The 16,322-nt window shown below is 30.2% G+C and overlaps 1 protein-coding gene across 1 annotated transcript; it reads right to left on the reverse strand.

The window, feature by feature from the left end:
• Positions 1-13,746: 13,746 nt before the first annotated feature.
• On the reverse strand, positions 13,747-14,443 carry LOC120080192 (UPF0057 membrane protein At4g30660-like). The gene is made up of 2 exons (XM_039034764.1): positions 14,273-14,443; positions 13,747-14,105 (listed from the first exon to the last, which is right to left on the reverse strand). The coding sequence occupies exons 1-2, from the start codon at positions 14,360-14,362 to the stop codon at positions 13,959-13,961; spliced, it is 237 nt and encodes a 78-aa protein (XP_038890692.1). The 5' UTR covers positions 14,363-14,443; the 3' UTR covers positions 13,747-13,958.
• Positions 14,444-16,322: the final 1,879 nt, after the last annotated feature.

Raw genomic sequence — 16,322 nt, forward strand, 5'->3', positions numbered from 1 at the left:
TGTAAGTACTACTGGGTCACCGTTTTACCCCTGTAATTACATTTAGCTCCTTAAGTACCATTGATCCCTCTAATGAACAATTAGTTATAGTCCAACTATGACCATACCCCTCTCGAACCAAGAGAGGGTGAGGCGCCTCATTGTTCTGTTGGGAATGTCCTAAAACTCGCAGTTCGTAAATTTTGTGTTAAACATTCTATTTATCAACAAAATATTATTGAGTATTTTATTCAATAAAGTTGTTGATTTTGCATTCTATTATGAAAATCTAATAAACATATCAATGACTATAGTATGAATACTTTAATTTTGTATGGTCACATAAACAGGAACAAGTTAATAGTATATAGCCTAAATGGTCTATAAGTATATGGATGAAATTGTGTATCTCATCCTAGTAACACTATTGGATGCGACCTATTTTTTATAGGTAATACAAATGATGTGATCCACAGATCACTCATGTAAAGACATGTGAGTGAAGGCATCCTATGCAATGAGTTTGCATATAGATTGGACCACGAAATAGTCACTTTTCTTTATAATGACCATGTACTGTTAAAATTGACTATTTCATACTAAAGTAACCTAGGATAACTCGATCTTAATCCTGAGCTAGCTATGAACTCCTGTTTATTTGGGATTATCCTTTGATTTGCATGAGTGAGAGTAGTCCAACAACACTACTCAATAAGCCTTCCATTTTAGGGATAAGACCGGATAAATAGCTGGGGACATAGACCTGCAAGATGGATTACACTCCTACCCATTTTAGGGTTAAAAGATAGGTTGTTCCCTTAAGTTTCTGATTCCAGGTTTTGAACAATCGGGGCCCCGCTTTCTCATGATAGAGAATGACATGATTCATAAGTAGTATTATGAATCAAATTGTTCATTGGAGGGTCAATGGGAACTTAAAGAACAAGATGTACTTACAGAAGTAAAATGGTAATTTTGACCCAACTATAATTACGAACGACCTGTGAAGGATCAACTTACGGATTATGATTTATATGGACAGAAATATATCTACAGTGAGGAGAGTGCAACTATCGAGCTATATTGGCGTGTCTTGATTGTTAACGAATAGTAATTAATTCAATTAAAGAGTTTTAATGAATTAATTACAGATCGTTGGAGGTACTGATCTGTAGGTCCATTAGGTCCTTCTATTAGCTCTTAAATTGGAATAACAAATTGAGTATTGATGTATGAAATTAGGGCATGAATTTGAAATGTTCAAATTCAATTTTAGGGGTTTCGATTGATTGTGTATGATACAATTAAAAACGTTTAATTTAATTGAAATTAAACGAAATTAGAAAATCAATTAATATTTAAATTATGATTTAAATATAAATTAATTTATTGGTGATTAAAAATTTAAATATACAATTAAATTAATATTATTTTGATTAAAAAATTAATTAAAATTAGTTTTATTTAAATTAATTATATTTGAATTGATTTTATAAAACTAATGTAAATAATTAAATAAAATGATTTTTTGAAATCATTTCCAAAGTTAGTGGGTTTTTTTTCCATTTTTTTGGGAAAAATCCACTAACTATATGTTGATGGATTATCACCAAATTCCAATTAAAATTGTAATGATATTCAAGGAGGAGCTGCTCTCCATGCAACACTGTTTATTTGCATGAATTCTATCTATATATAGAAGCTCTATGCTTGAAGATCATAATGCAATCTGAGTTTTACTTGCTGAAGTGAAAACCTAAAAACCCTACACATCCCTCACTTGTTCTTCATCAATTCAACTTGATTTAAGTGTTTCCACCACACATTCCAGCATGAGCATAGTGGAGAAGATGTCGGGGGTAGTCCTCTTGAAGATTCAAGCTTTATCTTGGTGGATTTCAGCTAAATTCATGGAGGAAATCTTCAAAGGTAATATGTGTTTCAAACCCTCTTATGAATATCATATGAACAACATGCTTAAAACTTAAATTAAATGTAATTTAAGTGCCTATTAATTCTGAAGTCTTCCATTGCGTGTTTTATTACTCCTTCATGTTCAAGCCCCGAAATCAGCCTTAATGGGAGTAATTTATCTTCTTCCTAACTACATGTAAGAAGTGAATTCCTTCTTGAATATATGTGTTTCCAGCCCCTCAATCAGACGAATCTCCAAAGTGGTAGGCTTATTAAGCCGGTGAATCAGCCACTCTCACTCATATAAATTAAAGGATCGCCCTCATAGGCAAGAGTTCATGACTCACTAATGATTAAGATTAAGTCATCTATGGTTATCTTGGTAAAATGTAAGTCTCTTCTAGAAACGACATTATAAAATGAGACTTAACATTTCATGTCTGGTCTTTATACAAACTCTTTTAAATAAGATACCCCCGCTCACATGTCTCCACAAGAATGATCAAGATCATATCATTTGTAGAACTTTACAACAATTTTAACAACTACAAAGCAGGTCGTATTAGTAGTGTTACTGGGATAAGGCACCCAATCTTATCCATATACTAAAGACCATTTAGATTATCACTTAAACATGATCCACCTATATATCTCTACATAAATATTTAAGTTACATCAGATAACCTTGGATCTTATGTTAATGAATTATTGCACAAGTAATATAAAATTAATCAACCATTGATTCAACTAACATAAAACTACAAGTAATATCTCTACAAGAATGATTCAACTATACCCTATACTTGGTATTTACATATGTCCTCAGACTTAGTCCTTGCACCACATTATCTCATAAAATGGATAGAGTAAGTTATATCTGAAACAACTTTCAAATATTTAAGGATGTACTTAACTATGCAAATTATTGCTTCAAAAGCAAAAATATTGCCTTATTGTCCAATCTACACCCACTAGGATAGAACATGGATTTCTCTAAATTCAGTATAATACAGTGTATCCCATAAAAGATTAAATCTTAAATTTTATACACCAATGTCTCATTATACAAAAGTTTTAATTTTTAAAACTTTATGCTCATACCATCGACATGCTAATTTAACTAAACAATTGTATATTAAATATTAATGAAGTCTCATGTAAGATTTACATCGCCTCACACTTGAGGTGTCTTAGGAAACTTTTCCCTTAGAAATATCAACTTCATTGAAGAATAGTACGTTACCATTCTATCGAACATTAAACAACTACTTTGTAAACGTAAGATGCATGAGAGAAATTTAACATCTTGTCCTAAACATCTTTTATGTGGACTTTTAATATATAAAAACACTTCAAATCAATTATTTCAACTTGGTTAAATAGTCAAACTTTCATACTGATTTCTACCTCATTCATAATGAGTAAATATCAGTATAAAATAGAGATAAATACCCACTTTTCATTTTCTTTTATGTACAAGAATATTGTCATTGTTCAAAGTCATGGGTTATGATACTGCATCAAACCCTTGTTCTCAAAGATCCTAATCGTGAAAATACATTTCTCAAATGTACATCACAACTTTGCAAACCTTTTACAATTTTAATCTATGAAAAATGTGCTCGAATTTGTATAGATGAACTGAACTTCTTTTTATTAGGGTTGATACCCTAAATCTCATGGTCTTGTAGTTTGTAATTGTTTATGTACATACTTATTATTTATCTAATAAAATAAGTTGTATTTTATTTGACATTTAGTTGCATGAACCCAAAAACCAATAAACTAAGATCCAAGGTTATTGAAGGATAAGGCTATGTACCTTATTGTTGGATTGTATCAGCAAGCAACAGAAGCAACAAGGATCAATAAGCACTTTAATTTATTAATTTTGGCAAAAACTAAAACATGTTATTGCAGAAATAAATGGGTTTCAAGTCATACCTTTATAGAACTCTTGAAATCTCGATTTCCAGCTACAAATTCTACCAAATCTAGTTGTAGACCACCTCAAGATCTTCCCCTCTTGGTGCTCTAGATTGAGTTATGGGACCCAAAATAAGCTTGAATGAAGGGAATTTGGAGAATAACTCACAGCAGCAACATACTTGAAGAACACCTTCTTCACATTAATTTTTCAGCAAAAAGTTCTACAAATTGCATGCCTTAAATCCACTCCTATCTTCTCAATATATTGTAGACAATCATGCAAAGAAGATGGCTGCATAAGATGTAGCTCATGCTTGGAGTAATTGAAGCCTAAAGATGGTGGGTTATGGGTGAGCAACTATGAAGATGTAATGGAAAATACCATTTTTTTCATTTTGTGTATTTTTCAATTTTCAAATTCCAAATTTGATTTTAGAAAAACAATTGATTTCAAAAATAACAATTATTAATTTTACAAATTAATTTTCTAATAAATTAATAAATAATTATTTAAACAATTTAAATAATTCAAATTAATTTAATATCAAATATTAAATTAATTTTACACAAAATCACCTTCATATATTTAAATCATATTTAAATATTAGTTCTTCAATTCCGTTTAATTCTTAAAATTAAATGTATAATTATATCTCATATAATTATTAATTCCTTTAATTCTAATTTGAACGTTTCAAATTAACTTATCACGCTACTCTAAAGCGAATCCATTTAAGAGCTAGTAGGAGGACCTTGCGGACCTACAGACCATGGGCTCTAACGATCCGAGATTAATTGGCTAAACTCATTAGATCAAATTAACCCCCATTCGTTAACTTATGGGTCACTCCACTAAAGCACATAGTTGAACTCCCCTCACTGTAGATATATTATGTCCACTCGATATAACCATGATTAGTAAGTTAACACTTCACAGGTTGTTCATGATACAGCTGGGTCAAATCTTTGTTTTACCCCCGAAATTACCTATTGTTCCTTAAGTCCAACTGATCGTTTAATGAACAATTATTTTGTGATCAAATCAACAAACCAAGTCCCTCTCGGGCCAATGAGAAAGTGGGGCCCCTTGTTCAAGACCCATAATCAGCACTTAAGGGAACAACTTCTCTACTATCCCTAAAAACGGGTAGGAGTGAATTCCTTTTTGCACCCTATGTCCTCAACTATCTATCCGGTCTTACCCCTAAAATGTGAGGTTATTGAGCCGGCGTTTTTGAACCAACCCTCACCTATGCAAATCTAAGGATAAACCCAAATAAACAGGAGTTCACAGTTAGCTCAAGATTAAGGTTAAGTTACCTAGGTCATCGCTTTGAAATAGTCAATCTTAAACAGTAAACAACATTATAAAGTAAGAGTGACTGATTGCATGGTTCGATCTTGTACAAACCCTTTTGCAGAAGACGCCCCCACTTCTCATGTCATAACATGTATGAATTAGGATCACTTTGTTTGTAGCACTTTACAACTCTTTGTAACAACTACGAGTAGGCCGCATCCAATAGTGTTACCATAATAAGGTACCCAACCTTGGACTTTTAGGTTTATTGGATTTCTAATAAGCAAAACATCTATTTAATAACAACTTATTGAATTTTCAGAATAAGTTCTATTGCTTACAAACGACGAGTTTTAGGACATAAAACCCAATACTTATCCTGGTGACACTACGGATACGACCCGCTCTGTAGTTGTTACAATGGTTGTAAAGTACTATAAATAAGCTAATCCTGATTATTCATGTGGAAACATGTGAGCAGGGGTATCCTATACAAAGAGTTTGTATAAGACCAAACCACGAAATGAATAGTCTCTCTTTATAACATCGTTGCTAGAAGAGACTTACATTTCATCAAGATGACCATAGGTGACTTAACCTTAATCCTAAGTGAGTTGTGAACTCGTGCCTATGAGGCCAGTCCTTTGATTTTTATGGGTGAGAGTAGCCAGATTCACTGGCTCAATAGGCCTACCATTTTGGGGATTCGTCTGATTGATGAGTTGGGAACACAACTACACAAAAAGGAATTTACTCCTTCCCTATTGTTAGGTGATGACGGAAAATTAGACGTCAAATATTCGATAACTAAAATCCCTTGGACGCAATATTCGATGCATGTTCTTAAGATATGCGTTGATTATCATGCGTCGATGGTCATGCGTTGGAATGAATATGCGTTAACAAATGTATAAGATGACCATGCGTCCTGTCACAATTTTTCTTACGTTCACGCCAAGTATAACGCGAACGCAAGTTTCTCAGGTGATCCAAGGTCGAACTCAGGGACTTGTAGTAAAATGAATGCAGTAATGTGCATGCGGCGGTTTGAATAAAAGAATGGAAGGGAGGTTGCTAAGTTAACCCTACTTCTACTCCTATCTAACAGACAACACAATGAGAATATGCATGAGAGGTAGAGATATGACAACTCTTGACATGAAACAAATGAATGGAGAAATAGATAAAATACAGAGATGATTTCATTGCAACCTTTAAGAGTGACCGCAAGGGTAACCTTAGTCAACGCAAGTCATGCAATCATGTAACACACATACAATAGTAAACCACCTCCCGGTGCGAATACTACGGCTTCTAATGCTAGAATATATGTGATATGTCTATAGGACCTACACATAAGCCTCTATTATTATTTATGCGATGACAAAGTGACACACACACAAATAAAGCGACCACATAATATCATACCTATTCCTAGGGTGCATGCGATGCAGGTTAGCAAATGAAGCTTATCTCTAAGTTCCCCGTTCTTACCTATGTGTTCCAATCCGCTCTCCCGAGTCTTAGATTTGAGTTTTAGACTACTCTCCTAAGTATGCCTAAATGATGAATGATGCGCTCATAGGACAAGGTAACCGCATGAACTTGGCTGACCTATGATTATTCCTATCTCTAGTGAACAATGCATACATTGCTTAATGCGACTAACCACTTACCCTCCTGGACAGTTGGTTGTTGCTGACTTTACTCATAGACAAGCACAGGCGTTGCCGCAGCTTCACACTAAGCAAATAAGGTTACTCACACACTCACGCAACGCACACCTCTCGGTGGGTTATTACATGCTTCATATCCCTAATCCACATGACTAAGTATCTGATACCCAAACAATCTCACTAAGTATTGCAATGAAAGTAAGAATGCTAGGCAAAGAAGATAGAGATGGAGTCGAAGGAGATAGAGAAATGCATTAAAAACAAATTGTATTAATTCCTTAATCACAAAATGTCATACAATACAATATAAGAAAAGAAAGAAAAATGAAATGACTGGCTGGAAGCAAAGACTTGCTTCCAGCGAATGTGCGTCAAGGCTACCGGTGGTGCCATGGATGGGTGGTAAAGCTGAATTTCCCTAGATCTAGCTCCGGTCAAAGGCTCCGGTCATCACTCGGAATGGATGAAGGAGATGAAGAACTCTCAAGCGTCTTCTCACGCATTTGTTTGGGTTGCAGGGATAATCCCCAGACTAGTTGAATTTCTGCTCATCGGCTTCTATTCATAGAGCTTGGATCGCCGACAGCATTAATGGACTGCTCTGAGTCTGACATTTGGTGTGTTAGTCCTTTTCTGAATCTCTGCCGCTAATGGCTGGGTAGGTGAAATGTCAACATCAGCTTTTGATTTTCTCAAGGTAGATACGTTGATGCGTTCATTCCACCAACCTTACGTTGATTATCGAGTAGCCGCAATCATACAGTGACCGCATTCACTTAATATCGCAACTCTACACGATGACCACAATTGCTTGACGAGTGCAACTCCCATGTAATGGACGCATACGACTGATTACCGCAACATCCATGCGTTGATCGACGTGTTCGCCTTTGTGATGGAGAGTTTTTCCACATGCGGTCGTCTATGGGGTGGTTTAGTTTCTACGTTTGCATCCACTTCCTGCGTTAGCTGCAAAAATAGAATATTGAACGCATAATATAGCATAATAATGGGTTGGCCGAGATTCATTATGTTGAATGATGCAAGTTCACTTTTCTCATGGATTCCTAGCACAATTGCCGCATATCATGCTTTACAACCTTCATAATTCTAAGTAAAAGGCCTAAGATGACATGCATTTATGCATGTCATCATTAGAGTAAGTAGATAAATTGTTCCCTTAATGGTTTATTTTGGGGCTTGAACAATGTGGTGTCACACCCTTTCTTGGCCTGAAAAGGGTTCAATTATAGTTGGACTATAATTAATTGTTCATTAAAGGGATCAGTGATACTTAAAAAGTTAGCTGTAACTACATGGGTAAAATAGTAATTTTGATCCAGTTGTACTTACGAGCAATTTGTGAAGGGTCAACGCACTGCTGATTGGTTATGTTGAATGAACATAAAATTATATCTATAGTGTGAAGAGTGCAACTGTCAGTCTTTACTAGAATGAGCGACAGTTAATGAAAGTTGATTAATTTAATTAAAGATTTTAATTAATTAATCAAGTATTATTGGAGTTTCAATCTATAGGTCCATAAGGTCCCCTCGTTAACTCAATAAGGACTAATGAGAATCAAATTAATTTTGTTTTAATTTAAATTATTCAAATTAATTGTATAAGATACAATTAAATAGATACATTATTTTGCCAAGTCTCTTCAAGTAAGGGTGTTATATAGAGAGACTAATCATTTCACGGTCCGGTCATATACAAACTCTTTATATAAGATACTTTCACTCGCATGTCTCCACATGAATGATCGGGATCATATCATTTGTAACACTTTACAACTATTGTAACAATTATAAAGTCGGTCGTATCCATAATATTACCAAGATAAGGAATCGAACCTTATCCATATACTACATATCACTTAAACATGATTCACTTGTATGTCAAACACATACATGTTTAAGTTACATAAAATAACCTTGGATCTTTCTTTAATGGATTATTGCATATATAAAATAATTAACCAATATTTCAAATAATATATAACTACGAGGTTTTAGAACATAAATCCCAACACTTGTGGCTTGAGCAAATGCTAACTCATCATGTCATTTTGGCTCTTACATTTCTTTTGTTAAGTTTAATGTTAACGTGCTAAGTTAAATTGACAATTTAATTTAACATACTAATAGAGTCTTAATGCTAAGAAGTTAAGATAGAAATTGATTTCACAAAGGAATATAGGACTAAAATCCTAGAGATAGGATTGTCACATATGCATAGAGATAAGATACACGGTAGGTTATAGAAATTGCATGAAAATAGTCTAAGATTGAGCTAGCTATAGATAGGTCTAGCTACTTAGACTCCTAAAGAAACTTGATAAAAGACTAAATAGGAGAAGTTTTCTATCTATATTGAATCATTGTCGACTTGATGTGGCCGCATAGCCCAAGCCATAAGTCTCTTTTGGTTGAAACTAGATTGTAATCCGTGTTTATTATTGTTTACTATTATTATTCAATATTCAAACCAATCATCAACCATTTTAACTAGTTACCATCAGTTTCATTGTTTACATTTTAACAAAATCTAGATATTAGTCTTGTGGGATATAATACTTGGAATACTCTCAAGCTTTATTACTTATCAGTGTATGCTTCCACTTAGATCACTTTTATTTACATTTTTATCATTCATGTACATCCGATTGATTAATTTTGTTATCTACTTTTTAGGAATATTTTAAAAGACTAAGGAAAATTTTGAAAAAAAAATAATAATAAACAAAGTATTTTTAAAGAACTTTTTTTTTTCAATTGGCTAAAAATTTAAATGTTTACTTGTTTAGTAAGAAAGATGAAAACTATGGTAAGAAAGTTGTAAGAAAACAAGTACAATTTTTAACAAAAATTTAAAAATCAAATGGTTACCAAACAAGACCAATTATTGAGATATTGTGTTTTTTAAGGGGGAAAAAAGTTAAAATATAATTTAAGTATCTTACTTTAGATTTGACTTTAATTTTCTTTCGATTGCCCAAATTTAGTTAATGTACTTTCAATAAATGTTAAATTTAATCATTCTAAGTTAACTTTGATCAAAATTGGTTAAATAATACTGATACTGTTTCATTTTAAAAATACAACATGTGAATGGGGAGTGTTAAAAGAGACTATTTTGTTTTTTAGATTTATTTGAAGTACAAGCATACAAATTTTTTTACAAAATTATAGTTTTAAAAATTTGTGCTTGTTTTCTCACAATTTCTTCATCATAGTTTTTCGTATTTTCTATGTAAATTTTGAAAACACTCGTAAAAACTAATAGATGAAAGTGTTATTTAAGGTTTGACATTTTTTAAATAGAGAAGTAAAAAGAAAAAAATAGTTACACAACGGAGTAAAATTATATTTTAACCCCAAAAGAAAAAACAAACATATGTTGCGATTTACTCTTTTTAAGGCCTACCACGCGGTTTACATCTAAACAATTTGTTGATAATTTTGCTAAATATCCTTAGCTTTATTTTTTTTGTTTCATTTTCATTATTTTTATTTGACCATATTATATAATATACCCTTAATTTTATATTTGGTAAAAAAAATACTCTTTTAACTTTCCAAAATTTCGATAATATCCATCATCTTCAAAAAAAAAATATTCTCACCTATTAGTGGAACCACATAGGGACCAGGGTCACGTGCCCCTCAAATTATCTATTTTTGAATTTTTAATTTAAATTTAATTATACTTTATATATATATATATATATATATATATATGTATATATGTATATATATATATATATATATATATGTATAGATAGACAGAGTACAATTATTAAGAATTGCTTGTGGAGTAGCTATTGGAGCACATGTGCCTATCCTAAGACCGTGGCTCATGCCTTAGATTTTACACTTTTGGGTTGATTTTAAATTCTCTCTTTTCAATTTTAGTTCATACATATATCAATAGGATTCGATTATGTAATAAAAAAAAAAGATAAATGGATGAATGATTACCTTATAGTATACATAAAGAAAAAATTATTGGATACATTAGATCTTGTAGATGACAGTTGTAATATATATTAAATTAGTTAATTTATGAAGTTATGAATACTTCATTACATTTTTCTTTATAATTTTTTTGTATTACATAGTGCCTCACATATCAAATTCTTAGCTCCGCCATTGTTCTTACCGTTAGATTTGGATGGAAATCGTTAGTGTTTTGTTTAAAAAATACCCTTAAACTTTCAAAAGTTTCAAAAGTATCATTAAAGTTTAAAAATACTCTTATTGTTAGTATATGAACACAAATTGTCTATACTCATTTAAAAAATATACTTGAACTTTCAAAAAGTTTGCATTAACATTCTTAATCTTATATATATAAAGAACTTCTACCATTAATATAGTGATCAATCTATTTGAAGCATTCTTGAGTTCAAAAAACATCAATTTTAAAACAAATTGTATAAATATCCTCTTATTTTATATAGATACTCTCATTTTTTTTTAACTTTTCTCTACCGTTAAGGTTTTTTTTTTTTTTTTTTTAATGAAGAAGAAAAGTTTTAAGGATATTTTTGAAAAAAAAAACATAAACTTCGTTTGGTAACCATTTGGTTATTTGTTTTTATTTTTGAAAATTAAGCTTATTTCATCCACATTTCTTACAATGATTTGCATATTTCTTAAGTACAATGGTTGAATTCTTAGTCAAATTCCAATAACAAAAATAATTTTTTGAAAGCTGTTTTTTTTTCCCCCAAAATTTGACTTGATTTTTTAAATCATTAGTGAAAAGTAGATAACGAACGAAGAAATTTGGAGGGCAAAATAGTATCCATAAGCTTAATTTTTAAAAATAAAAACAAAAAACAAAATAGTTACCAAACAAAGCCTAAAAAAGATCATTCAAAATTAATTGTAAGAGTTATTTTGAACTCTTTAAGAGTATTTTTGAAACTTTTGAAAGTTCAAGAATACTATAACACAAAGTATAAAGTTCAAGCACATTTTTTAAATTTAGCCTTTGGAAAAATATCTTTTTAGTCACTGAATTTTGGAGAATATGTGTGTTTGGTCATTAAGTTTTTAAAAGATACTTTTTCAATCTCCAAATTTTTAGAATAGGTTCATTTGGTCTCTAAGTTTTTGAAAAATACCTCTCTAATCCTTTTTAAAAATAGGTTTGAAAAAGTCCCAATATTCATTTTTGTTATTATCTAAAATTAAAAATTATTTTTTAAAGATTACCACTTCTCTCTAAAATTATTTTTTAAATACATTTTTGCAGTTCAAAATTCTATATAATTATATAAAGTGAAAATAAAAAATAGTTCAGGGCCTTTTAAACCTATTTTTAAAAATTTGGGGTCTAAAAAGGTATATTTGAAAAACTCGATAAAATACAACTATTCTAAAAAGTTAAGGATAAAAAATTTATATATTGAAAACTCGGGACTAAATATACCTACTCTTCAAACCTTTATGACTAAAAAGATAGTTTGCGATTAGTCTTTTTATTTTATTCAAGTAAATTTAAAATTATTTTACAAGCGACAATTTTTTTTTCCTTAAAACAATGGCTAAAGTTTGCCCATATTATGAAGGTTTTAGTAACAATTTCATTAAAAACGGATACCTTGACTATTTCTATCCATACAAGGACACCAATTCAAACGCCATTGCCGACAAACTTGTTCGAATTCACTTTTAATTAAAATCACTATTTTAAATAATAATAATAATAATAAACACTATTTTTTCCACTTATAATTAATCAAAATATCATTTTAATCTTCTTAGTTTAAACTTTATTTTAGGAGTGAGTAAAAAAATACCGAAAAATCAAGTCAACCGATAGACGTTACCACCTTTGCTAAAATCGACAACAAACCAAATGTCAATGGTTAGCATTGATCTAAGCCTAAAACCGATGTCAACCGACCAATGATTATCACTACTTTATTTCATTTTAATCTACATATTTTTAAATGTCTAATTTTAATCCTTATACTTTCAATAAATATTATAATCAATCCATTTAATATGTAGTTAATTTTTTTATAAAAAAATAGTAAGTTTTTATTGGCATTTTCTTATACATTGTGAATAAAACTCACAATGTTTTCTTCATAATATATATATATTATTATTATTATTATTTAATCAATTTTGATTAAAAATTGATTTGAATGATTAAACTTAAGGATAATTATTTTAAATAACAAAATTACTTAAAATATTTTTGAGATGTTTATCATTTTATTATATTTGTAAATAAGTTATCTCATTTTTTTATATGTGAAAAAAAATCTTAAATTTAATATTTATTTTGAAAATATATATACTAAATTAAGATTTCTTGAAAATATAGAGTCTAAGATTAGACAATGGAAAGGAAACTAAAATAAAATATAATACTAAATTTTAAGATTTTTTTTCACATATAAGAAAATAAGACAATGGAAAGGAAACTAAAATGAAATATAACCTAAAATAACATTTTAACAAATGTTTTTTTTTTAATCAAAACACCATTTTAACTCTAAAGTTTGTTCAGTCTTAATTCACGTATTTTCAAATGCTTAATAAACTTTTGTACTTTAAAAAAATCTAAAATTTATCCTCACTACTCATTTATTGCTATTTTTTATTAATATTTTCATTTTAAAGTTTGAAAACATATCCACCTATTATATTTTCTTACATGAAAATTATTATTATTATTTAGTTAATTTCTAGAAAAATAGTTTTGAAAGACTCCAACAAACTTTTATACTTTCAAGGGATCTTAAATTTAGTCTTTCAAAATTATTTTTTAGAAATTAGCTAAATATTAATAATAATTTTTATATAAGAAAATATAATATGTGATATGTTTTCAAACATTAGAATGAAAATGTTAATAAATACTAACAACTTAAATTTAGCCTTTCACCCATTCTTCTAACTTTTAAAATTGTCACCCACATTATTCAAAAGTTCTTAGTTGTTCTATGTAAGTTCATAACCACACATCCATACACTCTAAACAAAATCCAAATCCAATCAAATCAAGAAAGAGAAAGCCTCACAAATCTAAGTAGATCAAAGCCAATCCATTATCCAAAAACTACATAAGATCGAAGAACCAATTTGAAAAACCTTATTCCAAAAGTTAAAACCGAGATCAAGAAATTCAAACTACACTGTCGACGCCGGCGCATAGAGCGGACGTCTGTACTCATCAAAGAACTGGTCACGATCGACGAAGACGATTGCGTAGAGTGCGTAAATGATCCCCGGAATGTAACCGAGAAGAGTCAAAATCAAACACAGACAAAATTCCACCTACAATTACACCAATTTCACACAAAATTAGCCAGAAACCTAATCCAAATCGATATCGTCTGATTTGGATCAGATCGCAGGGAAGAGAAGTTTCTTGAGCTGTTTTAGGTCATCGAAAGTTCAAATTGGGGGAAATTACATCGAGAAGAAGAAGAAATAGGATTTACCGTGCAACAGCCGAATTTGAGGCAAACTCCTAGAGGAGGAATGAGGATGGCGATGAGAATCTCGCAGCAGATCTCACATCCGTTCGCCATTTTCGAGATTCAGAGAGAGTTTTTGTGGAAGGGAAATGATTGATTTTGATATGTGAAGAGTTATGGCAGTTCTGTATTCTGTTGTTGCTTTTATTAACGATTGACCATCCTATTTAAGTCTCTCTGCCACTTATTATTATTATTATTGTTTATTGTTTATCATTCTATGCCTTCCACGTTTGTACTCTTGAAAAGAAAATTGTTTTTTTTTTTTTTATTAAAAAATGGAATCTGCCTGGTAATAATTTGAATATGTTACTTGGTAGTTGTGTACACGTATTTGATATTTTGTAAATATGATAAAAAAAAATTTAAATATGAATTTTTAATTTTTTTTTAATTCCATATTTGTCATGAACAATTAATTAATTGATAGAGAGCGAAAGGAAGATAGAGAGAGAAAGAAAGAGAAAGGGAAAAGCGACAACCAGTCAAGTGCATCAAATGGTTTGGAATGGTGCTTGTTCATGAAAAAATAAGTTTGTTTTTTTTTTAAAAAAATCAAAGTGTATCATTATAAGGTATATCAACTCTCAGTCAAATGAATCGTTATCAAGTTTATCAATATTATATCAGACAAGTATTTCAATATATAAAAGAGTGCACCATTATCAAGTTTATCAACATTGCATTGGTAAATTGTATCAATTATCAAGTATATAAATCAAGTGTATTAAATTTATCAATTATCAAGTATATCAGTCAAGTGTATTAAATTTATCAATAGTACAAACAAGTGAATGATTGATAAATTTATCAACAATTTATCAGTCAAGTGCATAATTGTCAAGTATACCAAGTATTTAGTCAAGTGTATCACGTTTATCAACGATATAAAGAAGTGCATGATTGGTAACACATGTCTAGTATCAGTCAAGCATATCATTATCAAGTATATCAGTCAATATCAATGGTGAGGGTATTTGCCATCTTTGTATGTAAGTTGGTTTTCATTTTTGCCATTTTTACAAATGTTAAGTCACAAAGTTTCGATTGTTCAAATAAGATAATTCACCGAAACAATTAATGAACTTGTAGCTACGAACCTAATTAATGTACTTTGTTTTTACCCTTTTGCAAATGCCCTTTAAAAAGATTTGTTGTTAAATTATAGGTTTATTTTTGGGTTTATGTTTATTCGTTCATAAATAATTAATATTTAACAAGTCTTTAAATTTGTAGAAGTATTTAAAAAGTTCTTAAATTTTTAATTTTGTGTATGTTAGTTAGATGTCTGAATTTTTAATTTTCTATCCAATAGATCGTTAAACTACTTGATTTTTTTAAAAAAATAAAATTCACGACTCTTCTAAGCATAATAGTGAAAGTTTAGTGTTCTATTAGACATGGAATTTAATTTTTAATCTACTTCAATTTATGAACTAACACTTCCCAATTTTTCATTCTCATGCCTCATTTCTTCAATACCCTCTTAATCCTCTTGTTTCATCCATCCATCTGCAAAATTGTCCTATTTCTCCTCTTTGTTTTTTTCTCCCCTTTTAAACGTCTTGTCTCATTATTGAACATGCCCAAACTTAAATATAAGAAATTCCAACACCTAAACAATTAATTTCTTTGAAGTTATATTGAGTTGGGAAACAACCAATTTGAAAACAAAGATACCTTTTTTTTTTTTTTCCATATTGATGCTCTCATTTTTTTTTCTTATTTGTTCAATTCTTACATTAATTTTATGAGCAACCAAACATGACCCAACACTTTGAGTTAAAACATAAAATTCCACAATATCCTACAAAGTCTCCAAATAGAAAATGTCCCTAAAAACTAAGTAAAACAATGAATTCCAAAATACAAGAAGGTTTGAAAAAAATAATATCATCTTTGATCGTGCAAAACCCTCTTAGTTGACCATAACAAATCGAAAAATTTGAACTTGAAAGACGATCAACAAAATCTTCATCGCTACAAATTTGGTCATTTACATATTTTCTTTTTT

This window comes from Benincasa hispida, chromosome 6 (genome assembly GCF_009727055.1).
Source record: "Benincasa hispida cultivar B227 chromosome 6, ASM972705v1, whole genome shotgun sequence".
Taxonomy (NCBI): domain Eukaryota; kingdom Viridiplantae; phylum Streptophyta; class Magnoliopsida; order Cucurbitales; family Cucurbitaceae; genus Benincasa; species Benincasa hispida.